Raw genomic sequence first — 26,510 nt, 5'->3', positions numbered from 1 at the left:
TCAACAATAATCAGCAATCTATGGATTTGAATCAGCTCATCCAAACTGTTCAACAACAACAGCAACAACTGGTCTCTCTCACCGAGCGAGTACAGCAACATGACAATCTCCTTGCTCGCCTGGACCTTTTGGAAAAGGAAAATGGAGAATTGAAAAATCAGTTACAGGCCAAGGACCTTGCAATTGAAAAATTACAGGGCCAACTCTCATCCCGCCGCACCAATCAAGGTGCTCAATCCAGCTCTCAGGTAACACCAACCCAAGAGCTTGTTACTATTCACCAACCCGATGCTACTCAAGGTAGCTACGCATCTGCTGCCCGTAAAGGTGCCCAACATCGTGACCCTGCCCGTACTACCAAGCGACGTCTTGCTGCAGGTCGTATGTTCCAAACCGCCACCACCAAAGGTCAACAAGGATACCAGTATGTGTATCTAGGCCGCTCTGGTAAAATCCTGCGCTCTGAGGTTCGTTACCAACTTCGCCGAGCTGGTATTGATACTGGCCGTGTGTTAGACATCTGTTTCCCTGCCACTGGCGTCATTGGCATCTTGCTCCACATCCAATATGTAGAGGAGTTTCTCGCCTGTATGCGCAAATGTGAAGCTGATCACATTGAAAACTTTCAACCCTTGGATCCCAACAACATTGCTGATCCCAAATATGCTGATCTTGCCATTGAAGAGCGTGAGCAATTGATCTATGAATTCACCAACACCCGTGCTCTGCAAACCCTCTCTTTCCTTCGTCCACTCAACGTTAGTGGCGTTGGCAAATACTTTGTCTCTGCTGGCTGGATCTCTCAAGAAGAGCTAGATATAGCCGTCTCTGAAGCTATCGGTCGTCTTGCCGAGAAGGAGCCCAAAAAGGCTAAATTCTTGTTCAAGCGTCAAAAGGAAGATCATGACAGCAATGGCTCTGCTATGGAACTCTAATGAGTAACATAGCTACTAGTCATACTCCCAATAACAACCCAGTCCACTCCTTTCAAGTCTCTCTCTCCTTTGGAATGCCAATGGTCTACGTCAATCAACAGTACATGATGTTCTCCATCATGTTCAGAACACTCATGTACTGCTTGTCACTGAAACCTGGCTAACCTCTGGTTCTTTCCCTACTAACTGGTCTCAATTCCACCTCTATGGCTCTAAAGTACCTGGTGCATTTAACCGTGGTTCTGGTGGCATTACTGCCTTTGTCTCTCCTTCCTGTCCTTTCTCTGTCTCTCAACTTCCGTCTTACAATGCACATACTTTGTCCCTTAAGGTTGGCACCCTTACGGTTCATTGTGTGTATCTGCCTCCACCCTTATCTTCGGATAAGGTGCTCTCGCTTCTTCGCTCGTTACCCGTAACCAGTGATACCATCCTTTGTGGTGATTTCAATGCTCGCTTTGGATCTCTACTGGGTGATACTAATGCTAATCCTCGTGGTACCTCACTACTGCCATGGCTGGAGGAGTCCTCTTTTTCCATTCTCAATGAGTCTTTAGCATTTGGTACACCCACATTCACAACTTTTCGACGTCAACAAGAGGTTCATAGCATCATTGATCTGTTTCTTACAAACATTGGCGAGGCTGCTCTGTTACATCCTCAACTGGTGGTTGAATCTGATCTGTCTCTTGGCTCTGATCATCGGCTGATGGTACTTACTTTCGAGTATGTGCCCCTCCCGATGATACTCTTGGTTCTGGTAGCTCTGGTGGTTTGGCCCCTAGACGGCAATGGAAGCTCTCGAAATTGAGGAAAAAGCGGCCTTTGGGCTTGCTTCGTGAATCCTTTCGAACTTCTGTTGCTCCTTTGGTTGGTTCTCTCTCTGGTTTGGTGTCTGCTCCCCCTGGTGTTTGTCCAGATATTGATGCAATCAACGATTCTTTGAATCAATGTTTGTATGAATCTCTGGATAGCTCAATTGGTGTGAAATCTGGTCGTCCTGGCCACTGGAAAAAGTACTGGACACAGGAAATTGAGGATGCTGCTCGTGAAAGAGATACTATGTATAGTAGAATGGAGGTGGGCAAGTCCGTTTTGCCAAAGTCGAAACATGGAATCTCTATCAAGCTGCTCACAGGCGTTTTCGTTCTCTTGTACAAGCTGCTAAGCGTCGATCGTGGAATCAGTTTTGCTCTGATTTGGAAAAGGATTTTTCGAAAGCTACTGCTGCAATCAAGCGCATTAAAAGAAACAAGGAATGCTCTGCAACGTACAGTCATCCAGACGGTCCAACTGCCTCTGTCAACACAAATGGGCGTCCCATCTTGCCTCTGTCTATGATGGCTCCCTGTTGAATAATGCGTCTCGCCTTGCTGCTCCGTCCAATTTCTCTGATTGCCTTATGATGTGTCCACCGCTGATTTGGGTCTATTTGATGCTGATACACTTGTCTCCCTCATTAAGCGTTTGCCAAATGGGAAAGCTCCTGGTCCTGATCATTTGAAAGCTGAAATGCTGAAGGCTCTAGCATCTGACATTGCACCCGTATTGTCTCTGCTCTTTACACTCTGCTCTCAGTGGTCGTATACACCAGCCCTATGGCGACATGCTCAAGTCTTTCCCATTTACAAGAAAGGTGATGTATCTGATCCTGCAAACTTTCGTCCAATTTCGCTTACTTCGGTGATGCGTAAATTGTTCGAATTCTCTCTGATGCCTGCTCTTGATGAACATTCGCCTGCACTTGATGTTGCTCAAGGTGGCTTTCGCCCACAGCGTAGTCCTCTGGATCAAGCCCTCTGTTTACATGACTTGATGCACGACTACTTCCTCACCCACCACCACTACCCTGTGGTTGCTTTCCTAGACATCAAATCAGCGTATGATACCGTGGATCGTCGAGTGATTTGGGATGCTCTCTCTCGTTCCTCTCTGCCTCGTTCAGTTCTCAGTTTGCTCATCCACATGTTCGATGATGTACTCGTGTCTGTGTTGATTGCAAATCACACCTCTGTTCCCTTTTCGCCTGCTACTGGCGTATTGCAGGGTTCAGTGCTCAGCCCTCACTTGTACTCTCTGTACATCAACTCTCTGCCTGCTGTTCTTCGTTCTGCTGTCAGTCGCGGTACTATGGTATCACCACCTGGGATGCCTAGTGTTTGCGTGAATAGCCTGCTCTTTGCTGATGATGTGGCCATATTTGGCTCTCGTACTGATGTGCAAACCATGTTGGATATCGCTTCAGATCACTCGTTCTCTCTTGGCTACAGGTGGAAACCATCAAAATGTGCTGTACTTTGTGCTCCTACTGCCTCTACTCGTCATCCATTGTCTCTATACGGTGAACCTCTTCCTGTGGTAGAGGAATTCACGTATCTTGGTATGCCGTTTAGATATAAAGGTCTGTATGCCCCTGGGATTCTCAATCTGCGTGCTTCTGGTGCTATCAAGACAATGGCATTGTTAAATTCGGTTGGTGTCAATCGAAATGGTTTTTCTCTGTTGCTTTGTGCTCGTTTGTATAAAAGCTTTATTCGTCCCAAACTGGAATACGGCTTAGCTATATCTCATCTCTCTTTCCGTGACTTCAAGGCTCTTGATGCTCTGCAAAATCGATTGGTTGGTATGTTTGTTGGTAGTACATGGTACAATGTTGCCAAACATTTGACCTGTCTTCCCAGCATGAAGCATCGATATAACGTTCTGACAACACGTTATGCCCTTCGTGCTGATACTCTCCCTGATGATTGCTTGTTGGTTCTGCTTCGTCGTGGTTTACTGTACACTCGTCTAGACAGATTTATCTGTCAAAACCCGTTGTATCTAACACTGCCTGATCCGCCGCCATTCACCACTGCTGGTCTTACTGAAGTCTTTGATTCGTATTGGCAAGATCAAGTAGATCGTCAACTTGCTGCTGCTGCTGTTTCTGGTGCTCAGACTCTCCTTCGTGCTTGTCGTCCGTCTGTCTCTCGTCCAGATCCCATCCTGTATCTGCCTATTGGTCGATCTGCTCGTAGTCGTCTTGTGCGGTGGCGTCTTGGACGTTTCACCAATATGCGTGAAGAATGTCCGTGCACTACCGGTGAGTTTATCTCCCGAGATCACTTTCTGACATGTCGTGCTCTGGATCGTACCTTTTTTGATGCTTTGCCACCTGCTCCACCTGGTGTACATCGCATTGACCATGCTCTGAACTGTCTTCCAGACAAAGCTTCAGCTGGTCCACCGTACTTTTGGTCTGCTTTGCTCCTTTTGTTGCATGCCATTGATTGCCTTGTGCATCCTCTGGCTGTGATCCCACCAGATCCAGATCCTGGATCGCTCTGGTTTTCTGCTCATTGATGAACGTTTGTTGTTTTTGCTTTCTCGGTGCGATGCCACGGTGGTAAGTAATTATCAAAGTTCCCATCCGTTGGTCATTCCTCCAGATCAAATCAACAATACCAGTACTCATGCCGATCCTCTGCAACTACCACACTTTCCTTTTTCCCTTTTTCTTCGTTAGTGTCCTCATAAGGGTTTTTTGTACCTGCTACTCTTTTGTTTCTAGAATTCTAGGCTAATGCTCCCATCGAGTGCCCATTGAATTCATGTATATAATAAAAATCAACGTTAAACTGAGCTACATCCCCACCTTTCTTTCCGCTAACCAATTTTTTTAATACATTGAAGCCCAGTAATATTAAAAAAATTGCTCCAACTCTACAAATCCATACAATACATAGCCAGAACACCATTCCAGACGACACCAAAGTAAACCAGGCATTAAGCTCTGCGTCCTCTCTTTCTCCAGGTCAAAAACGGCCAAGTTCCTCAAGATCTCCACCTTTTTTCGCTGTAGATTTCACTCAACAGTTGAAAACAAAGAAAATGACACTCTCTCCAACCTCTCAGCACCATCATCCACAAACATCAGTTGATATCATCAACATCTCAACTGATTTTGGAACAACAACTCCTCCATCTGCCTCTCCAGCGAGTGAACAGCAACTTTCAACCTTTATGATTGAGGTTCGAAATCGCTTAGCTCGTCTGGAAACCGCCCATGTCGAAATTGAGCGGTTAAAAACAGCCCTGGCAGAGTCTGAAGCTGATCGTCACGCTCTCGAAGCCCAACTTGCAGCTGCTACTGGTACTACAACTAGCCTGGCTCCCAAACCATCATCATCCCACCCACCTCCTGCCACTACTACCACCACAACAGCACCAGCATCAACTACATGCACCAATGCTACCTCTGCCACCTCTTCGTCTCCAGGAAATCAACCATCTTTTGCTGCCGTCGTTGCATCTAATACAGGTGCAAAGCGTAAGAAGAAGCCTGCTGCTCGTCCTCCTCCTCCATCTGCCACCAAGGCATCCGCTACTCTTGCTCGTCTTTTTGCTCCTCAAAGTGATATACCATCTGGTTATCAATTTGTGTACTATGCTACTCCTGTCCGCCGTCGTCTTTCTGAGCTGCGTCGCCTTGTTCAAGGCGTAGGATTGAATAACTCTCGTGTGCTGGATATTCAATATCCTGTACAGAATGTGATTTCTTTCCTTGTTCATAATGACTATGTACTCACCCTCACCAAAGCCATGCATCTACATGGTCGTGGCTGCTCTCCGTTGATTGACTTTGATCCATGTGATCCAGTCAATCTCAAAGATCCCAAATTTGCTTCTCTCTCTCGTGATCTGCGTGTCCAAAAGGCCATTGAGGTCGAAAACCTTCGCTGCCTTCGTTCGCTGTCTTTTGTCCGTCGCTCTGTCCGTATTTCTGTTGCTCGTTCTTTTCTTTTGTATGATCGCATCAACCAAGCCCAATTTGATGCCATTTTGAAAGAAGAAATGCTTGCTCGTTCCTCCTCCTCTGCTGCTGCTAAACCACCATCCCGATCCTCTGATCAAGAGCGTTTAGCCAAGAAACAACGTTTGAGTTATCTTGGCTACCTCTTGCATCATGATGCTGAAACTGCCTCTCTTTTGGCTTATGCTGTCTCCCCCACTCTCTCTGCTACCAAGGATCTTGAAATGTCAGAGCCTTTTGATAACTGATTGACACCTTGGTGTTGAAATCGTTTTGCTCTCTCATTCCCACTCTCATTGTTTCTGTTTCTGCTGCCTTTATGGTAGTGTCTGTATTTACTTTGTCCTCCTTCTCTGCTTCTTTCTCGTTTGGTCTTTGTCTCTCTACTCATTTTGCTATATGCAAATGCCTCGTTTTCTCCTTTTTTTCTTGCTTTTTTTGTGCCACTGAGGTCTGTGGGTTTATTTTGTCTGTGCTGCTGTCTGAACATCGAGGTATCCTCAATTGCATGTCTCATACACCATAGCTTCTTATTCTCTACCCTTTTATCTCACTTGTTTTACTCCTTTTTCCTGCCTGTACTTCTTTTTTACCAGTTTAATTTTTAGTTTAGGACCTTTTTTCCCTTTTCTGGACACTTGCATGTTGTTCCTGCATGGAGATCAAACTATCAATTTAAGCTTTTTTGCTGTACGTCGCTTCTCAGGACTTGCAACTAATGATCCAAAGATCGCATGCATATAAGTCTATATTTTTTACATTGCTAATTCATTGTAATCAATAAACAACCATAAATTTTCGCCTGAGCTACATCCCCATCTCTTTCCGTTTTTCATCACTTTTTGCCATCTTCCCCCGGTAAAAAGTATTTCCTCACTATAAAAGCGGTTTATCTCGACAACTAGTTCACCAAACAATACCAAATTACAGCAGTAGACTTGCGTTTATCCATAGTTTATTGTATATTAATTTCAGTCTTGTTGAACAACTTGCCAGTTTCTTTGAATCCTAGTAATTTTTCACAAAATGACTACACCAATCTCTCAAAGCCTACAAGGTTTTGACATCAGTCAGTTGCCCATGTTACTTGAGCACATTCAGCAGCAACTTGCCTCAGTTCAGGAGAAAGTACATGAACATGACCACCTCTTGGAGCGTATGAACAAGTTAGAAGAGGAAAACCAAGCCCTAAAAAAAAATCTTTTGGCCAAGGACCTGGTAATTCAAGAATTACAGGGCCAACTATCACGTGGAACTACTCAAGCCCCTACACCTGAGGTAGATCAGGAACGTCCGTTCATCTCTCAGGTCGTACAGTCCCAAGATCCTGCTACTACTGCTAGTACCACTATTGCTACCGATACTGCCACTAAAGGTAGTTATCTCTCTGCTGCTCGCTCTGGAGCTAAACGCCCCGATCCTGTTCGTACAGCCAAACGCCGTCTTGCTGCTGGCCGTCTCTTCCAATCTGCTGCTGTTAAGGGCCAACAGGGATACCAATATGTCTACCTTGGTAGATCTGGTAAGATCCAGCGCTCTGAGGTTCGTGCTACCCTCCGTAAGGTTGGTGTTGATACTGGTCGTGTTCTCGACATTTGTTTCCCTGCTTCTGGTGTTATTGGAGTTCTGGTCCATATCCAATATGTCGACACTTTTCTTGCTTACATGCACAAGTGCGAAGCTGAGCTCATCGAGAATTTTGAGCCTCTGGATCCCAAACACATTGCTGATCCCCAATATGCAAACCTTGCTATTGCGGATCGAGAACAACTGATCTACGAGTTTACAAACACTCGTGCTCTGCAAACTCTTTCCTTCCTTCGTCCTCTCAATGTCAGTGGTGTTGGAAAATACTTTGTCTCTGCTGGATGGATTTCCCAAGAGGAACTTGATACAGCTGTTTCCGAAGCCATGGGCCGCCTTGCTGAAAAAGAACCCAAGAAGGCTCAATTCTTGCTCAAGCGTAGAAAAGCTTCTGACAGCAATGACTCTGCTATGGAACTCTAATGAGCTCTATAATACATCAGAGTCATATCAACAACAACCCCGTCCACTCCTTTCCTGTCTCTCTTTCCCTTTGGAATGCCAATGGTCTCCGTCAATCAGTTGTGCACGATGTCCTCTCACATGTATTGGATACGCATGTTCTCCTTGTCACTGAAACTTGGCTTCTATCTGGTTCTTTCCCTTCCGACTGGTCTCAATTCCATCTATATGGCACAAAAGTACCTGGCGCTTTTGGCCGTGGTTCTGGTGGTGTTACAGCCTTTGTCTCTCCTTCCTGTCCTTTCTCTGTCTCTCAACTCCCGTCTTACAATCCTCACACTCTGTCCCTTAAGGTTGGCACCCTTACGGTTCATTGTGTGTATCTGCCTCCACCCTTATCCTCGGATAAGGTGCTCTCGCTCCTTCGCTCGTTACCTATAACTAGTGATACAATCCTTTGTGGTGATTTCAATGCTCGCTTTGGATCTCTACTAGGTGATACTACTGCTAATCCCCGTGGTAACTCTCTACTACCATGGATGGAGGAGGCTTCGTTGTCGATCCTCAATGAGTCTCTAGCTTATGGTACACCCACCTTTACAACATTTCGGCGACAACAAGAGGTACACAGCATCATTGATCTGTTCCTTACCAACATTGGCGAGACGGCTATGTTGAATTCTCAACTGGTGGTTGACTCTGATCTGTCCCTTGGTTCTGATCATCGGCTGATGGTACTTACTTTCGAGTATGTGCCCCCTCCCGATGATACTCTTGGTTCTGGTAACTCTGGTGGTTTGGCCCCTAGACGACAATGGAAGCTCTCGAAATTGAGGAAAAAGCGGCCATTGGGCTTGCTTCGTGAATCCTTTCGATCTTCTGTTGCTCCTTTGGTTGATTCTCTCTCTGGTTTGGTCTCTGCTCCTGATGGAGTTCGTCCTGATATTGATGCACTCAATGATTCTCTGAATTGTTGTTTGTATGAATCTCTTGACGGGTCAATTGGTGTGAAATCTGGTCGCCCTGGTCACTGGAAAAAGTACTGGACACAAGAAATTGAAGATGCAGCTCGTGAAAGAGATGCCTCATATAGTCGATGGCGATGGGCAAGTGGCTTTGCCAAAGTTGAAACATGGGGTATATATCAAACTGCTCTTAGACGTTTTCGCTCTCTGATACAGGCTGCCAAAAGAAAGTCGTGGAACACATTCTGCTCTAATCTGGAAAAGGATTTCTCTAAAGCTACTGCTGCTATCAAACGCATAAAGCGAAACAAAGAATCCTCTGCTACTTATAGCCATCCAGATGGTCCAGCTGCTTCAGTAACAGCAATGGCATCACATCTTGCATCTGTATACAATGGTACACTCCTTAACTCTGCTTCTCGTCCTGTTGCTCCTGAACCGAATGTATCGGATCTACCCTACAATGATCCCTCTGTTACAAATCTGTTTGATGCTGATACTATTGTCTCTCTGATTAAGCGATTGCCAAATGGAAAAGCTCCTGGTCCTGATCATCTGAAAGCTGAAATGCTGAAGGCTCTAGCATCTGACATTGCACCCGTATTGTCTCTGCTATTTACGCTTTGCTCTCAATGGTCGTACACTCCTGTATTGTGGCGTCATGCTCAGGTCTTTCCCATTTACAAGAAAGGTGATGTATCTGATCCTGCAAACTTTCGTCCAATTTCGCTCACTTCGGTGATGCGTAAATTGTTTGAATTTTCATTGATGCCTGCTCTTGATGAACATTCGCCTGCACTTGATGTTGCTCAAGGTGGTTTTCGTCCACAACGTAGTCCTCTGGATCAAGCCCTCTGTTTACATGACTTGATGCACGACTACTTCCTCACTCATCACCACTATCCTGTTGTAGCCTTTCTGGACATCAAATCTGCATACGATACAGTGGATCGCAACGTTATTTGGGATGCTCTTGCTCATTCTTCACTACCTCGTCCAATCCTTAGTTTATTGATCAATATGTTCGATGATGTACTAGTCTCTGTACTGATTGCAAACCACAACTCTGACCCTTTTTCGCCTGCTACTGGTGTACTCCAAGGTTCAGTGCTCAGTCCGCACTTGTACTCTCTGTACATCAACTCTCTGCCTGCTGTTCTTCGTGCTGCTGTCAACCGTGGTACTATGGTATCTCCACCCGGAATGCATCCTGTTCATATCAATAGTTTACTCTTTGCTGATGATGTGGCCATATTTGGCTCTCGTACTGATGTGCAAACCATGTTGGATGTCGCTTCAGATCACTCGTTCTCTCTTGGCTACAGATGGAAACCATCAAAATGTGCTGTACTTTGTGCTCCTACTGCCTCTACTCGTCATCCATTGTCTCTATACGGTGAACCTCTTCCTGTGGTAGAGGAATTCACGTATCTTGGTATGCCGTTTAGATATAAAGGTCTGTACGCCCCTGGGATTCTCAATCTGCGTGCTTCTGGTGCTATCAAGACAATGGCATTGTTGAATTCGGTTGGTGTCAATCGAAATGGGTTTTCTCTGTTGCTTTGTGCTCGTTTGTATAAAAGCTTTATTCGACCCAAGCTGGAATACGGCTTAGCTATATCGCATCTCTCTTTCCGTGACTTCAAGGCTCTTGATGCTCTGCAAAATCGATTGGTTGGTATGTTTGTTGGTAGTACATGGTACAATGTTGCCAAACATTTGACCTGTATTCCCAGCATGAAGCATCGATATAATGTCCTGGCAACACGTTATGCTCTTCGTGCTGATACTCTCCCTGATGATTGCTTGTTGGTTCTGCTTCGTCGTGGATTACTGTACACTCGTCTAGACAGATTTATTTGTCAAAACCCGTTGTATCTGACACTACCTGATCCGCCGCCATTCACCACTGCTGGTCTTACTGAAGTCTTTGATTCGTATTGGCAAGATCAAGTAGATCATCAACTTGCTGCTGCTGCTGTTTCTGGTACCCAGACCCTCCTCCGTGCTTGTCGTCGTTCTGTATCTCGTCCAGATCCCATTTTGTACCTACCAATTGGTCGATCTGCTCGAAGTCGCCTTGTTCGCTGGCGTCTTGGACGTTTCACAAACATGCGTGAAGAGTGTCCGTGCGTGATGGGTGATTTTATATCTCGAAATCACTTTCTGACATGCCGTGCTCTGGATCGAACACTTCTCGATGCTCTGCCTGTGGCTCCTCCTGGTATTCATCGTATAGACTATGCCCTTAATTGTTTACCTGTGAAAGCCTCTGATGGTCCTCCATCTTATTGGTCTGCTTTGCTTGCTCTGCTTCATGCCATTGATTGTTTAGTGCATCCGCTGGCTGTCATCCCTGCTGATCTTGATTCAGGGTTGTTATGGTTCTCTGCTAGATAGTCTCTTCATTGATGAACGTTTGTTGCTTTGTTTTCTCGGTGCGATGCCACGGTGGTAAGTAATTATCAAAGTTCTCATCCGTTGGTCATTCCTCCAGATCAAATCAACAATACCAGTATTCATGCCGTTCCTTTGCCACTACCACACTTTCCTTTTTCCCTTTTTCTTAGTTAGTGTCCCCTTAAGGGTTTTTTGTACCTGCTACTCTTTTGTTTCTAGAATTCTAGGCTAATGCTCCCATCGAGTGCCCATTGAATTCATGTATATAATAAAAATCAACGTTAAACTGAGCTACATCCCCTCTGGTTTTCTGCTCATTGATGAACGTTTGTTGTTTTTGCTTTCTCGGTGCGATGCCACGGTGGCAAGTAATTATCAAAGTTCCCATCCGTTGGTCATTCCTCCAGATCAAATCAACAATACCAGTATTCATGCCGCTCCTTTGCCACTACCACACTTTCCTTTTCCCTTTTTCTTAGTTAGTGTCCCCATAAGGGTTTTTTGTACCTGCTACTCTTTTGTTTCTAGAATTCTAGGCTAATGCTCCCATCGAGTGTCCATTGAATTCATGTATATAATAAAAATCAACGTTAAACTGAGCTACATCCCCACCTTTCTTTCCGCTAACCAATTTTTTTAATACATTGAAGCCCAGTAATATTGAAAAAATTGACCCAACTCTACAATTCCATACAATACATAGCAAGAACATCATTCCAGACGACACCAAAGTAAACCAGGCATTAAGCTCTGCGTCCTCTCTTTCTCCAGGTCAAAAACGGCCAAGTTCCTCAAGATCTCCACCTTTTTTCGCTGTAGATTTCACTCAACAGTTGAAAACAAAGAAAATGACACTCTCGCCAACCTCTCAGCACCATCATCCACAAACATCAGTTGATATCATCAACATTTCAACTGATTTTGGAACAACAACTCCTCCATCTGCCTCTCCAGCGAGTGAACAGCAACTTTCAACCTTTATGATTGAGGTTCGAAATCGCTTAGCTCGTCTGGAAACCGCCCATGTCGAAATTGAGCGGTTAAAAACAGCCCTGGCAGAGTCTGAAGCTGATCGTCACGCTCTCGAAGCCCAACTTGCAGCTGCTACTGGTACTACAACTAGCCTGGCTCCCAAACCATCATCATCCCACCCACCTCCTGTCACTACTACCACCACAACAGCATCAGCATCAACTACATGCACCAATGCTACCTCTGCCACCAATTTGTCTCCAGAAAATCAACCATCTTTTGCTGCCGTCGTTGCATCCAATGCAGGTGCAAAGCGTAAGAAGAAGCCTGCTGCTCGTCCTCCTCCATCTGCCACCAAGGCATCCGCTACTCTTGCTCGTCTTTTTGCTCCCCAAAGTGATATACCATCTGGTTATCAATTTGTGTACTATGCTACTCCTGTCCGCCGTCGTCTTTCTGAGCTGCGTCGCCTTGTACAAGGCGTAGGATTGAATAACTCTCGTGTGCTGGATATTCAATATCCTGTACAGAATGTGATTTCTTTCCTTGTTCACAACGACTATGTTCTCACCCTCACCAAAGCCATGCATCTCCATGGTCGTGGCTCTTCTCCGTTGATTGACTTTGATCCATGTGATCCAGTCAATCTCAAAGATCCCAAATTTGCTTCTCTCTCTCGTGATCTGCGTGTCCAAAAGGCCATTGAGGTCGAAAACCTTCGCTGCCTTCGTTCGCTGTCTTTCGTCCGTCGTTCTGTCCGTGTTTCTGTTGCTCGTTCTTTTCTTTTGTATGATCGCATCAACCAAGCCCAGTTTGATGCCATTTTGAAAGAAGAAATGCTTGCTCGTTCCTCCTCCTCTGCTGCTGCTAAACCACCATCCCGATCCTCTGATCAAGAGCGTTTAGCCAAGAAACAACGTTTGAGTTATCTTGGCTACCTCTTGCATCATGATGTTGAAACTGCCTCTCTCTTGGCCTATGCTGTCTCCCCCACTCTCTCTGCTACCAAGGATCTTGAAATGTCAGAGCCTTCTGATAACTGATTGACACCTTGGTGTTGAAATCGTTTTGCTCTCTCATTCCCACTCTCATTGTTTCTGTTTCTGCTGCCTTTATGGTAGTGTCTGTATTTACTTTGTCCTCCTTCTCTGCTTCTTTCTCGTTTGGTCTTTGTCTCTCTGCTCATTTTGCTATATGCAAATGCCTCGTTTTCTCCTTTTTTTCTTGCTTTTTTTGTGCCACTGAGGTCTGTGGGTTTATTTTGTCTGTGCTGCTGTCTGAACATCGAGGTATCCTCAATTGCATGTCTCATACACCATAGCTTCTTATTCTCTACCCTTTTATCTCACTTGTTTTACTCCTTTTTCCTGCCTGTACTTCTTTTTTACCAGTTTAATTTTTAGTTTAGGACCTTTTTTCCCTTTTCTGGACACTTGCATGTTGTTCCTGCATGGAGATCAAACTATCAATTTAAGCTTTTTTGCTGTACGTCGCTTCTCAGGACTTGCAACTAATGACCCAAAGATCGCATGCATATAAGTCTATATTTTTTACATTGCTAATTCATTGTAATCAATAAACAACCATAAATTTTCGCCTGAGCTACATCCCCCACCTTTCTTTCCGCTAAAGAATTTTTTATATACTTTCATAGCCCGAATTATATCGAAGATTCCTATAACCCATCATCTCTCATCAAGTACTTGCTATATCAATACCATAACCGAGCAAAACACTTTTAATAAGATTACACCTGCTGACACCCTTTCGTCCGGTCAAAAAAGGCCAATTTCAACCCTCTCTCCACCTTTCTTTGCTGCTGATATCTCTCAACATTTAAAAGCAAAGAAAATGCAACCTCAAGACCTCTCCAAAGCATCTCATTTCACATCTTCGATCGATGTTGACCCCAACTCGATTGACTTTGGTCTCACTTCCCTCCCACCTGCTTCGGCCACTGATCAAACTGCGTTGTCGACCTTTATGGTTGAGGTCAGACATCGTTTGAGCAGATTAGAATCTGCCCATGCTGAAATTGCGCAGTTGAAAACAGCCCTGGCTGAATCAGAGGCTGCTAGAGACGCCCTTGCGGCTCAATTGGCAGCTATCAACGCTCAATCCACCACCAATGTTGCTCTTACCACCATAGACGTTGTATCGTCGAACACTCCAACACCACCATCAACAACATCTGCCTCCAAGTCTACCCCCAGCTACTCCCAATCTCAAGTTACAGCACAACCATCTTTTGCTGCCGTCGTTGCATCCAATGCAGGTGCAAAGCGTAAGAAGAAGCCTGCTGCTCGTCCTCCTCCATCTGCCACCAAGGCATCCGCTACTCTTGCTCGTCTTTTTGCTCCTCAAAGTGATATACCATCTGGTTATCAATTTGTGTACTATGCTACTCCTGTCCGCCGTCGTCTTTCTGAGCTGCGTCGCCTTGTTCAAGGCGTAGGATTGAATAACTCTCGTGTGCTGGATATTCAATATCCTGTACAGAATGTGATTTCTTTCCTTGTTCACAACGACTATGTTCTCACCCTCACCAAAGCCATGCATCTACATGGTCGTGGCTCTTCTCCGTTGATTGACTTTGATCCATGTGATCCAGTCAATCTCAAAGATCCCAAATTTGCTTCTCTCTCTCGTGATCTGCGTGTCCAAAAGGCCATTGAGGTCGAAAACCTTCGCTGCCTTCGTTCGCTGTCTTTTGTCCGTCGCTCTGTCCGTGTTTCTGTTGCTCGTTCTTTTCTTTTGTATGATCGCATCAACCAAGCCCAATTTGATGCCATTTTGAAAGAAGAAATGCTTGCTCGTTCCTCCTCCTCTGCTGCTGCTAAACCACCATCCCGATCCTCTGATCAAGAGCGTTTAGCCAAGAAACAACGTTTGAGTTATCTTGGCTACCTCTTGCATCATGATGCTGAAACTGCCTCTCTCTTGGCTTATGCTGTCTCCCCAACTCTCTCTGCTACCAAGGATCTTGAAATGTCAGAGTCTTCTGATAACTGATTGACACCTTGTTGTTAAAATCGTTTTGCTCTCTCATTCCCACTCTCATTGTTTCTATTTCTGCTGCCTTTGTGGTAGTGTCTGCATTCACTTTGTCCTCCTTCTCTGCTTCTTTCTCGTTTGGTCCTTGTCTCTCTACTCATTTTGTTATATGCAAATGCCTCGTTTTCTCCTTTTTTTTCTTGCTTTTTTTGTGCCACTGAGGTCTGTGGGTTTATTTTGTCTGTGCTGCTGTCTGAACATCGAGGTATCCTCAATTGCATGTCTCATACACCATAGCTTCTTATTCTCTACCCTTTTATCTCACTTGTTTTACTCCTTTTTCCTGCCTGTACTTCTTTTTTTACCAGTTTAGTTTTTAGTTTAGGACCTTTTTTCCCTTTTCTGGACACTTGCATGTTGTTCCTGCATGGAGATCAAACTATCAATTTAAGCTTTTTTGCTGTACGTCGCTTCTCAGGACTTGCAACTAATGATCCAAAGATCGCATGCATATAAGTCTATATTTTTTACATTGCTAATTCATTGTAATCAATAAACAACCATAAATTTTCGCCTGAGCTACATCCCCATGGATGCTTGAATGGCTCACTTGGTTAGAGCTTCATGCGGAAGCAGTGAGTATGCCGAGAGGTCGTGGGTTCGAATCCCACCTTCGCATCCATATTTTCCGCCTTTCTAACCTGGCATGTTACTCGGTATTTGTGCTTGCACGTTTATGTGTGCTGCGGTGCGTCTGGCCGGTTTCTACCTTGAGTCCTGTTCGTCTCCCCCGTCTTGCGGCGCGGCCATTGCTATTCCTCCCTCTGTTTCTCCTCCTCTCTGGTGGGTTTTGATGCCGTTTACTTTACTGGTCCCCTCCCTTTTAGCAGCTCCCCTCAACCTTTAATTTAAACATGCTTTTTCCCGCCGAATCACTGTTAGTCTTGCAACATATGATCATACCGATTCCGCAGTTGACTACATTTGTAAATAAATAAAAAACCAATATTAAACTGAGCTACATCCCCACCTTTCTTTCGCTTTTGAAATTTTATATTACGTTCCGCCAAAAATTCAGGTACCACGTGATTAGAAAATTCCAATAAGTGTATCCAAGCAGTAGTAAACAAAGCAGTAATCACCAAACGAGCATACATTAAGTGCCTAGTACTTGAAGTATAACCTGTGAAAACCCCAGCTCGATCGAACAGATATTCATCTTTTTTGAAAAACCCACAAAAAACATCATATTTTTCTTTCGACATCTCAACACCTTTGTATCGATCAACAATGACAATGGACACCGATACACCAGCTACTCTCATGTCGCAGATGGATCTGCAGAGACTAGTATTGACCATGCAACAAGACATCTCTGCCCACAACAGTGCTTTGCAAGAGCTAAATGCCTTGAAAACCACTATTTTGAATCTCCAAAAACAAAATGAATCCCTGACCCAAGAGAATGAGCGTCTGCGTCAGCAACTCAACTCTCAACAAGGTTCCACAACCACTCAAGCGCAACCCAAATCAGGTATTCAACAGCAACCCAAACCCCATTCTTCAGCTACACAGTCCACCCAACAAGCACCCAATGCCACCAAAAAGACTCCCAACAACTCTTGGACCGAAGTAATCAAACGTTCCAAAAAGGTTCGCAACCCTGCCGATGTAACTGACAAACATCGCCAAGCTATTACTCGTGGTTTTAACTTGGCTCCTGAAGGGCCAAAAGGCTACACAACGGTGTACTTTAACCGCTCTCGCCGCTTCACTCGCACTGAAGTCCGCAACAACTTGCATCTGATCAAAGCTGATGCTTCTCGTATCATTGATGTAACGTTCCCTGCTAGAAACATCATTGGCGTCCTAGTCCATTTGCAATACAAGGACAACCTCGTCTCCATTCTCACCAAGAACAACATCAATGTTGTGGAAGGCTTTGATCCTACTGATCCCAAACACCTCGCTGACCCCAAGTTTAAAGAGATGTCCCTCTCTAAGCGTGAGGATGCTGCCTTTGACCTGCAAATCAATCGTTGTGCCAAGTCTCTTGTCTACCTTGCCAATCGTCGTTCTCGTCTTTTTGCTTCTGTTGCTAATCACTTTTTGGAAAATGGTTGGACCACCACTGAATACATTGATTCTGTCGCCCCTGTCAATAACATCTTTGGCTCTTCTGGTTTCAAGAAAAGCTCTGGCTCATCTGATGTTGACATGTCTGATTCCGACGAAGAAGAGTATTAATGATTGAGAGTCCTCTCAGTCATTATACATCCTCCTCGCTCCCTGACCATCCTCTCTCTGCTTCTAATCCGTCCTCATCAATACCAACTATACTCAATAACACTATACCTACTACTCCTCCTCCTCCTACAGCTTTGGCTCCAGTCATTAATAGCGCTTCTCAACTCACTCCACTCACCATTGGCCTCTGGAACGCTCGCGGTCTCAGAGATACCACCATTGATGATGTTCTCCGTTATTGCCTATCCTTCTCTGTGCTGTTCATTACCGAAACATGGCTGAACCGCCATCCCATCCGACTACCCACCAATTGGCAGCAATTCCACTTACCTGGCGTCACTGTCGCAGGCGGTGGTCGTGGCTCTCGTGGCATTACATGCTTGATCAACCCTTCCTGTCCCCTCACAGCATTTCAGACGCCTTTGCCCTCTGCTCTTCAAGAGTTTGCTTTGGGTATTCAACTTGGTCGTGAACTTCGGCTCATTTGTCTGTATATACCACCTGAGCAAGCGGATCTCTATACTGAAAATGTCTCTTCCATCCTGAATGCGATCCCGTTGGATCATGACACAATCATCTGTGGCGATCTGAATGCCCGCATGGGTAGCTTTGTTGGTGACTCCTCTACAAATAACCGTGGTCGTCTACTTCAAGAGTACTGTGCCGATAATCAATTAAACGTTTTGAACTGTCAATTAGCCCACTCTACACCTACCTTTGAGGACCGTCGTAGTGGGCGGAATGTAAGTAGCATTGTCGATTACTACATCTCAAATGTAGAATCACTTTCCTTTGCCTCTCTGGATACCTCATCTCCACCTTCTTCCTCCTCAATTAGTATTTACTCTGACTTGTCTTTGGGATCTGATCATAAACTGATGTCTCTGACGTTTGATTACCACTCAAACGAACCTGCTCTTGCTATGCCTGCTACGCCATCACCATCACCTCGTCTCCTATGGAAGCTCTCACGTCTACAAGAAACGGATGTACGCAATTTGTATGCACAACGCTTTACAGCCCTCTCTCAACCGTTGCTACAACAGCTGATCTCGCTTGTGCGCTCACCACCTGATACACAACCTCCAATCGATACCCTCAACAGTGATCTCACCAATTGTATATATCAGGCACTGGATGAATCCGTTACTCGGCAATCCCAGCGACCCAACTTTTGGAAGAAATTCTGGACCCTCGATCTTCAACGGCTCTGTGATCATCGTGAAGCTCTCTATCGTAAATATCGTCGTTGTCCCGCTTCATTGGACAAGGCATATTGGTGGAATCAACATGTGGAAGCACATCAAAAGTTTAAACAAGCCCTTCGTAGAGCTAAACAGGTTTCGTGGCACGCATTCTGTGAATCTTTATTCAAGCAAGACTTTTCAAAGGCTATGTCAAAAATCAAGTTGATCAAATCCAGGCGACAAAGACAATCAGGGTATCTACATGTGGACGGTGCTCAAGCTGGTGCTAATGCTATGCGTGATCACCTTGCTACCATTTATGCTGGATCCAATCTCCCAACAAATCGACCTCCATGCCCTTTTGCTACACATGGTAGACATCTGCCATATGGTGTTCCTCCTCCTCAGTCAGCCTCCCATCTTGGTGGTACTCGTCTGGCAAATGGTGACATCAGTACATTGAATCCGCATGCTTCTCCTTTCATCCCATCATACCTCTCACATAGAACTCTACCACATGATGACTCTGACCCAACAGGTCGTGTTGTCTCAGCATCGGTCCACAACGAAGCTTTTGACGAGATTATTAGTATTGACCATATCATTCAGCAGATCAAGTCGTTGCCATACCGTAAAGCACCTGGCCGTGATTCAATTCGTGGTGAAATGCTGAAACCCATTCAGAAACCACTTGCCACTGTTCTGTCATACCTCTTTGCTCTGACCTATCAATGGTCTTACACACCAGCGGATTGGCGTCATGGTAATGTTTGTAGCATCTACAAGAAGGGACCTGTCACGGAGGCATCAAGCTTTCGGCCCATCTCATTGACTAGTACACTGAGAAAACTCTTTGAAATGTGCCTTGCTCCCCTTGTCCTCACCATTTCACCACCATTAGATGTAGCCCAGAATGGTTTCCGATCCGCAAGAAGTGCACTTGATGGTGCTCTTAGTCTCCAAGACTTAATGAAAGACTACCAGAACCAACACTACCACTGGCCAACTGTGTGCTTCCTTGATATCAAGAGTGCCTATGATGTTGTTGATCGCCGTGTGATCTGGAATTCGCTGCTCTCTGCCAATGCTCCAATGCCACTTGTCTCATTGCTCTCCAATTTGTTTGACGATGTTTCTATTTCAGTGCTGAATCAGCAATGCGTGTCCCAAGAACTCTCACTGCATACTGGATTGCTTCAAGGCTCCACCCTTAGTCCCCACTTATTCAGTATCTTTATCAACTCACTGCCAGCTTTGTTGCGTCAAGCTGCATCGTCCTCCACCACTCGTGTCATGTCAACATCACCATCATGTGCTCCCTCTCCTCTTTGGTCCGTCATAACACCCACTCATGCTACTAATATTGCTATTAATGCTTTATTGTATGCTGATGATGTTGCTATTCTAGGTTCTGCTCGTGAAGTAAAACAGATGCTGACACTAGCTGAATCACATTCCCTTGCACTTGGGTATCGCTGGGCTCCTGCCAAATGTGCTATCATCAATCCACCGTCCTCCACCTCATCTACCTTTGTTGACCTGACCTTGTATGGAGAATCTCTTCCTGTTGTCGATGAATTTGTGTATCTCGGTATTCCATTTGACCGCAAGGGCATCTGCACAGCATCTATTGTCAAGAAATGTCAGCGTGGTACCATGGCTTCGATGGCTCAGCTTAACTCCATTGGATGCAATCGTTCTGGCTTCCCTCTGCTCTTCTCCACCAAGTTGTATGCTTCATTCATCAGACCTAAACTGGAATATGGTATTGGCATTGCCAATATGCGTGTTGCTGACTTCAAGGCTCTTGAAAAGGTCCAAGATACATGCCTCCGCATGATATTTGGTGGCCATCGTGCTGCTTCCACCATGGTGGTTCGACACATGACAAATCTGCCTCTGATGCGACAACGTGCTGCTATACTGGTGACTCAATTCTGCTTGCGTTCACAATTCCTCCCAGAAGATGGCCTGCTGATACTGCTCTCTGATTCTCTACCTGGTTCATCTTTGAAAAGATTAAAAAAGCAACACATGGCTGCCCGCGCGCTTGACGAAGTACCTTTTGCAAATCAACGTCACATGAAACAATGGTTCCTTGCTGAACGCCAACATTGGCACGCTGAGTTCCTGACAAAAACAGACATGGTGCTGATCCGTGCTTGCCGACCCACTATTGGCATTGATCCTGTTATGTATGTACCTGCCAGTCGTCCTTGTCGTAGTCGTCTTATTCGTTATAGAATGGGATGGCTTCCGGGTAAGCCACGACCTTGTGCATGCAATGAAGATCATACATCCCGTCGCCATCTACATGAATGCCCCACTTTGCCACCTACTTTGCTTCTGTCTCTTCCTGTTCCGCCTGCTGACTTCACCGGCACCATCATTGACCATGCTTTGAACTTGATTCCATCCTCCTCATCTCCTTCCAATTGTCCACCCTGGTGGTCTGATCTCTGTACCTTGCTGTGGCATTTTGACCAGCTCTGTAATCCCGATGGCGATTACACAACGGATCCAGTTCCAGGACAAGTGTGGGCTTCCCCGGCCTAACATGCGTCTACTGACATCCTGCTCTGTGGTGAACCGATTGTGATCTGCTTCCTCTGTTTGCCCCTCCACTGCTACACTCTTTTACGCACGATGCGAGGGAATTCATGTTGTCTTTGATCTTTCTTATTAGCCATGTGCCTCCCACCCACCACCCAGACAATTCAAATATTGCATAGCGTTCCTGAAATATTTGTCGCTCCCTGAATCCCAGAACCTTGGTTCTGACACTTACTCACATTCGCCTCCCAAGTGCTAGCAATAATGATCAAAAGATCGAATGCATTTAGCCTTTACTTTATTAATTTCTTCTTGCTTTTAATAAACACATACATTTTCGCCTGAGCTACATCCCCATCTCTTTCCGTTTTTCATCACTTTTTGCCACCTTCCCCCGGTAAAAAGTATTTCCTCACTATAAAAGCGGTTTATCTCGACAACTAGTTCACCAAACAATACCAAATTACAGCAGTAGACTTGCGTTTATCCATAGTTTATTGTATATTAATTTCAGTCTTGTTGAACAACTTGCCAGTTTCTTTGAATCTTAGTAATTTTTCACAAAATGACTACGCCAATCTCTCAAAGCCTACAAGGTTTTGACATCAGTCAGTTGCCCATGTTACTTGAGCACATTCAGCAGCAACTTGCCTCAGTTCAGGAGAAAGTACATGAACATGACCACCTCTTGGAGCGTATGAACAAGTTAGAAGAGGAAAACCAAGCCCTAAAAAAAAATCTTTTGGCCAAGGACCTGGTAATTCAAGAATTACAGGGCCAACTATCACGTGGAACTACTCAAGCCCCTACACCTGAGGTAGATCAGGAACGTCCGTTCATCTCTCAGGTCGTACAGTCCCAAGATCCTGCTACTACTGCTAGTACCACTACTGCTACCGATACTGCCACTAAAGGTAGTTATCTCTCTGCTGCTCGCTCTGGAGCTAAACGCCCTGATCCTGTTCGTACAGCCAAACGCCGTCTTGCTGCTGGCCGTCTCTTCCAATCTGCTGCTGTTAAGGGCCAACAGGGATACCAATATGTCTACCTTGGTAGATCTGGTAAGATCCAGCGCTCTGAGGTTCGTGCTACCCTCCGTAAGGTTGGTGTTGATACTGGTCGTGTTCTCGACATTTGTTTCCCTGCTTCTGGTGTTATTGGAGTTCTGGTCCATATCCAATATGTCGACACTTTTCTTGCTTACATGCACAAGTGCGAAGCTGAGCTCATCGAGAATTTTGAGCCTCTGGATCCCAAGCACATTGCTGATCCTCAATATGCAAACCTTGCTATTGCGGATCGAGAACAACTGATCTACGAGTTTACAAACACTCGTGCTCTGCAAACTCTTTCCTTCCTTCGTCCTCTCAATGTCAGTGGTGTTGGAAAATACTTTGTCTCTGCTGGATGGATTTCCCAAGAGGAACTTGATACAGCTGTTTCCGAAGCCATGGGCCGCCTTGCTGAAAAAGAACCCAAGAAGGCTCAATTCTTGCTCAAGCGTAGAAAAGCTTCTGACAGCAATGACTCTGCTATGGAACTCTAATGAGCTCTATAATACATCAGAGTCATATCAACAACAACCCCGTCCACTCCTTTCCTGTCTCTCTTTCCCTTTGGAATGCCAATGGTCTCCGTCAATCAGTTGTGCACGATGTCCTCTCACATGTATTGGATACGCATGTTCTCCTTGTCACTGAAACTTGGCTTCTATCTGGTTCTTTCCCTTCCGACTGGTCTCAATTCCATCTATATGGCACAAAAGTACCTGGCGCTTTTGGCCGTGGTTCTGGTGGTGTTACAGCCTTTGTCTCTCCTTCCTGTCCTTTCTCTGTCTCTCAACTCCCGTCTTACAATCCTCACACTCTGTCCCTTAAGGTTGGCACCCTTACGGTTCATTGTGTGTATCTGCCTCCACCCTTATCCTCGGATAAGGTGCTCTCGCTCCTTCGCTCGTTACCTATAACTAGTGATACAATCCTTTGTGGTGATTTCAATGCTCGCTTTGGATCTCTACTAGGTGATACTACTGCTAATCCCCGTGGTAACTCTCTACTACCATGGATTGAGGAGGCTTCGTTGTCGATCCTCAATGAGTCTCTAGCTTATGGTACACCCACCTTTACAACATTTCGGCGACAACAAGAGGTACACAGCATCATTGATCTGTTCCTTACCAACATTGGCGAGACGGCTATGTTGAATTCTCAACTGGTGGTTGACTCTGATCTGTCCCTTGGTTCTGATCATCGGCTGATGATACTTACTTTCGAGTATGTGCCCCCTCCCGATGATACTCTTGGTTCTGGTAACTCTGGTGGTTTGGCCCCTAGACGGCAATGGAAGCTCTCGAAATTGAGGAAAAAGCGGCCTTTGGGCTTGCTTCGTGAATCCTTTCGATCTTCTGTTGCTCCTTTGGTTGATTCTCTCTCTGGTTTGGTCTCTGCTCCTGATGGAGTTCGTCCTGATATTGATGCACTCAATGATTCTCTGAATTGTTGTTTGTATGAATCTCTTGACGGGTCAATTGGTGTGAAATCTGGTCGCCCTGGTCACTGGAAAAAGTACTGGACACAAGAAATTGAAGATGCAGCTCGTGAAAGAGATGCCTCATATAGTCGATGGCGATGGGCAAGTGGCTTTGCCAAAGTTGAAACATGGGGTATATATCAAACTGCTCTTAGACGTTTTCGCTCTCTGATACAGGCTGCCAAAAGAAAGTCGTGGAACACATTCTGCTCTAATCTGGAAAAGGATTTCTCTAAAGCTACTGCTGCTATCAAACGCATAAAGCGAAACAAAGAATCCTCTGCTACTTATAGCCATCCAGATGGTCCAGCTGCTTCAGTAACAGCAATGGCATCACATCTTGCATCTGTATACAATGGTACACTCCTTAACTCTGCTTCTCGTCCTGTTGCTCCTGAACCGAATGTATCGGATCTACCCTACAATGATCCCTCTGTTACAAATCTGTTTGATGCTGATACTATTGTCTCTCTGATTAAGCGATTGCCAAATGGAAAAGCTCCTGGTCCTGATCATCTGAAAGCTGAAATGCTGAAGGCTCTAGCATCTGACATTGCACCCGTATTGTCTCTGCTATTTACGCTTTGCTCTCAATGGTCGTACACTCCTGTATTGTGGCGTCATGCTCAGGTCTTTCCCATTTACAAGAAAGGTGATGTATCTGATCCTGCAAACTTTCGTCCAATTTCGCTCACTTCGGTGATGCGTAAATTGTTTGAATTTTCATTGATGCCTGCTCTTGATGAACATTCGCCTGCACTTGATGTTGCTCAAGGTGGTTTTCGTCCACAACGTAGTCCTCTGGATCAAGCCCTCTGTTTACATGACTTGATGCATGACTACTTCCTCACTCATCACCACTATCCTGTTGTAGCCTTTCTGGACATCAAATCTGCATACGATACAGTGGATCGCAACGTTATTTGGGATGCTCTTGCTCATTCTTCACTACCTCGTCCAATCCTTAGTTTATTGATCAATATGTTCGATGATGTACTAGTCTCTGTACTGATTGCAAACCACAACTCTGACCCTTTTTCGCCTGCTACTGGTGTACTCCAAGGTTCAGTGCTCAGTCCGCACTTGTACTCTCTGTACATCAACTCTCTGCCTGCTGTTCTTCGTGCTGCTGTCAACCGTGGTACTATGGTATCTCCACCCGGAATGCATCCTGTTCATATCAATAGTTACTCTTTGCTGATGATGTGGCCATATTTGGCTCTCGTACTGATGTGCAAACCATGTTGGATGTCGCTTCAGATCACTCGTTCTCTCTTGGCTACAGATGGAAACCATCAAAATGCGCTGTACTTTGTGCTCCTACTGCCTCTACTCGTCATCCATTGTCTCTATACGGTGAACCTCTTCCTGTGGTAGAGGAATTCACGTATCTTGGTATGCCGTTTAGATATAAAGGTCTGTATGCCCCTGGGATTCTCAATCTGCGTGCTTCTGGTGCTATCAAGACAATAGCATTATTGAATTCGGTTGGTGTCAATCGAAATGGTTTTTCTCTGTTGCTTTGTGCTCGTTTGTATAAAAGCTTTATTCGACCCAAGCTGGAATACGGCTTAGCTATATCTCATCTCTCTTTCCGTGACTTCAAGGCTCTTTGATGCTCTGCAAAATCGATTGGTTGGTATGTTTGTTGGTAGTACGTGGTACAATGTTGCCAAACATTTGACCTGTATTCCCAGCATGAAGCATCGATATAATGTCCTGGCAACACGTTATGCTCTTCGTGCTGATACTCTCCCTGATGATTGCTTGTTGGTTCTGCTTCGTCGTGGATTACTGTACACTCGTCTAGACAGATTTATTTGTCAAAACCCGTTGTATCTGACACTACCTGATCCGCCGCCATTCACCACTGCTGGTCTTACTGAAGTCTTTGATTCGTATTGGCAAGATCAAGTAGATCATCAACTTGCTGCTGCTGCTGTTTCTGGTACCCAGACCCTCCTCCGTGCTTGTCGTCGTTCTGTATCTCGTCCAGATCCCATTTTGTACCTACCAATTGGTCGATCTGCTCGAAGTCGCCTTGTTCGCTGGCGTCTTGGACGTTTCACAAACATGCGTGAAGAGTGTCCGTGCGTGATGGGTGATTTTATATCTCGAAATCACTTTCTGACATGCCGTGCTCTGGATCGAACACTTCTCGATGCTCTGCCTGTGGCTCCTCCTGGTATTCATCGTATAGACTATGCCCTTAATTGCTTACCTGTGAAAGCCTCTGATGGTCCTCCATCTTATTGGTCTGCTTTGCTTGCTCTGCTTCATGCCATTGATTGTTTAGTGCATCCGGCTGGCTGTCATCCCTGCTGATCTTGATTCAGGGTTGTTATGGTTCTCTGCTAGATAGTCTCTTCATTGATGAACGTTTGTTGTTTTGTTTTCTCGGTGCGATGCCACGGTGGTAAGTAATTATCAAAGTTCCCATCCGTTGGTCATTCCTCCAGATCAAATCAACAATACCAGTATTCATGCCGTTCCTTTGCCACTACCACACTTTCCTTTTTCCCTTTTTCTTAGTTAGTGTCCCCTTAAGGGTTTTTTGTACCTGCTACTCTTTTGTTTCTAGAATTCTAGGCTAATGCTCCCATCGAGTGCCCATTGAATTCATGTATATAATAAAAATCAACGTTAAACTGAGCTACATCCCCGATCCATGTTAAACTGGACCAAAATAATAAACATATCTAATGTACAAAATTTTGTACCCTACGCGCACCCATTTCCCTTTTTGGTATATTCTTTGCCTTTTTTAGTAACCAGTTGTGATTATATAAAAATTGAGCTTTCGTGAGCGACACATGATAATGTTAGAGCATTGTTTCATTATGAGCTTACCGATTCAAACAACAGTTTCATGTAACCTACATCATGAACGTGTTTCTGAAACAGTCTATCAAGCTGCTATATTTAAGCTTGTTATTTATTACAAGTT

At 45.1% G+C, this 26,510-nt stretch overlaps 11 protein-coding genes across 11 annotated transcripts; all 11 read left to right on the top strand.

The window, feature by feature from the left end:
* Positions 1-20: 20 nt before the first annotated feature.
* THI6 (thiamine biosynthetic bifunctional enzyme) lies at positions 21-935 on the top strand (the record flags this gene model as incomplete). The annotated part of the gene is made up of 1 exon (XM_064826488.1): positions 21-935. One exon carries the CDS (start codon positions 21-23, stop codon positions 933-935), a length of 915 nt encoding a protein of 304 aa, XP_064679985.1.
* A 74-nt stretch (positions 936-1,009) lies between these two features.
* Positions 1,010-2,290, top strand: ATC70_007223 (uncharacterized protein; the record flags this gene model as incomplete). The annotated part of the gene is made up of 4 exons (XM_064826487.1): positions 1,010-1,018; positions 1,063-1,661; positions 1,721-1,999; positions 2,074-2,290. The coding sequence occupies 4 exons, from the start codon at positions 1,010-1,012 to the stop codon at positions 2,288-2,290; spliced, it is 1,104 nt and encodes a 367-aa protein (XP_064679984.1).
* A 157-nt stretch (positions 2,291-2,447) lies between these two features.
* ATC70_007222 (uncharacterized protein) lies at positions 2,448-4,280 on the top strand (the record flags this gene model as incomplete). The annotated part of the gene is made up of 1 exon (XM_064826486.1): positions 2,448-4,280. One exon carries the CDS (start codon positions 2,448-2,450, stop codon positions 4,278-4,280), a length of 1,833 nt encoding a protein of 610 aa, XP_064679983.1.
* Positions 4,281-4,808: 528 nt separating this feature from the next.
* On the top strand, positions 4,809-5,978 carry ATC70_007221 (uncharacterized protein; the record flags this gene model as incomplete). Its single annotated transcript, XM_064826485.1, has 1 exon — positions 4,809-5,978. The coding sequence occupies one exon, from the start codon at positions 4,809-4,811 to the stop codon at positions 5,976-5,978; it is 1,170 nt and encodes a 389-aa protein (XP_064679982.1).
* A 778-nt stretch (positions 5,979-6,756) lies between these two features.
* Positions 6,757-7,737, top strand: ATC70_007220 (uncharacterized protein; the record flags this gene model as incomplete). The annotated part of the gene is made up of 1 exon (XM_064826484.1): positions 6,757-7,737. One exon carries the CDS (start codon positions 6,757-6,759, stop codon positions 7,735-7,737), a length of 981 nt encoding a protein of 326 aa, XP_064679981.1.
* Positions 7,738-8,255: 518 nt separating this feature from the next.
* Positions 8,256-11,081, top strand: PAN1 (actin organization and endocytosis protein; the record flags this gene model as incomplete). The annotated part of the gene is made up of 1 exon (XM_064826483.1): positions 8,256-11,081. One exon carries the CDS (start codon positions 8,256-8,258, stop codon positions 11,079-11,081), a length of 2,826 nt encoding a protein of 941 aa, XP_064679980.1.
* An 848-nt stretch (positions 11,082-11,929) lies between these two features.
* Positions 11,930-13,096, top strand: ATC70_007218 (uncharacterized protein; the record flags this gene model as incomplete). The annotated part of the gene is made up of 1 exon (XM_064826482.1): positions 11,930-13,096. One exon carries the CDS (start codon positions 11,930-11,932, stop codon positions 13,094-13,096), a length of 1,167 nt encoding a protein of 388 aa, XP_064679979.1.
* An 808-nt stretch (positions 13,097-13,904) lies between these two features.
* ATC70_007217 (uncharacterized protein) lies at positions 13,905-15,065 on the top strand (the record flags this gene model as incomplete). The annotated part of the gene is made up of 1 exon (XM_064826481.1): positions 13,905-15,065. The coding sequence occupies one exon, from the start codon at positions 13,905-13,907 to the stop codon at positions 15,063-15,065; it is 1,161 nt and encodes a 386-aa protein (XP_064679978.1).
* Positions 15,066-16,337: 1,272 nt separating this feature from the next.
* Positions 16,338-21,037, top strand: ATC70_007216 (uncharacterized protein; the record flags this gene model as incomplete). The annotated part of the gene is made up of 2 exons (XM_064826480.1): positions 16,338-17,266; positions 17,314-21,037. 2 exons carry the CDS (start codon positions 16,338-16,340, stop codon positions 21,035-21,037), a joined length of 4,653 nt encoding a protein of 1,550 aa, XP_064679977.1.
* Positions 21,038-21,599: 562 nt separating this feature from the next.
* Positions 21,600-24,940, top strand: ATC70_007215 (uncharacterized protein; the record flags this gene model as incomplete). Its single annotated transcript, XM_064826479.1, has 2 exons — positions 21,600-22,536; positions 22,680-24,940. The coding sequence occupies 2 exons, from the start codon at positions 21,600-21,602 to the stop codon at positions 24,938-24,940; spliced, it is 3,198 nt and encodes a 1,065-aa protein (XP_064679976.1).
* Positions 24,941-25,261: 321 nt separating this feature from the next.
* ATC70_007214 (uncharacterized protein) lies at positions 25,262-25,888 on the top strand (the record flags this gene model as incomplete). The annotated part of the gene is made up of 1 exon (XM_064826478.1): positions 25,262-25,888. One exon carries the CDS (start codon positions 25,262-25,264, stop codon positions 25,886-25,888), a length of 627 nt encoding a protein of 208 aa, XP_064679975.1.
* Between the last annotated feature and the right edge of the window lie 622 nt (positions 25,889-26,510).

The sequence above is a fragment of the Mucor velutinosus genome, assembly GCF_035048745.1.
Source record: "Mucor velutinosus strain NIH1002 chromosome Unknown tig00001550, whole genome shotgun sequence".
NCBI lineage: Eukaryota > Fungi > Mucoromycota > Mucoromycetes > Mucorales > Mucoraceae > Mucor > Mucor velutinosus.
This window is presented reverse-complemented; position numbering and strand designations above follow the sequence as displayed.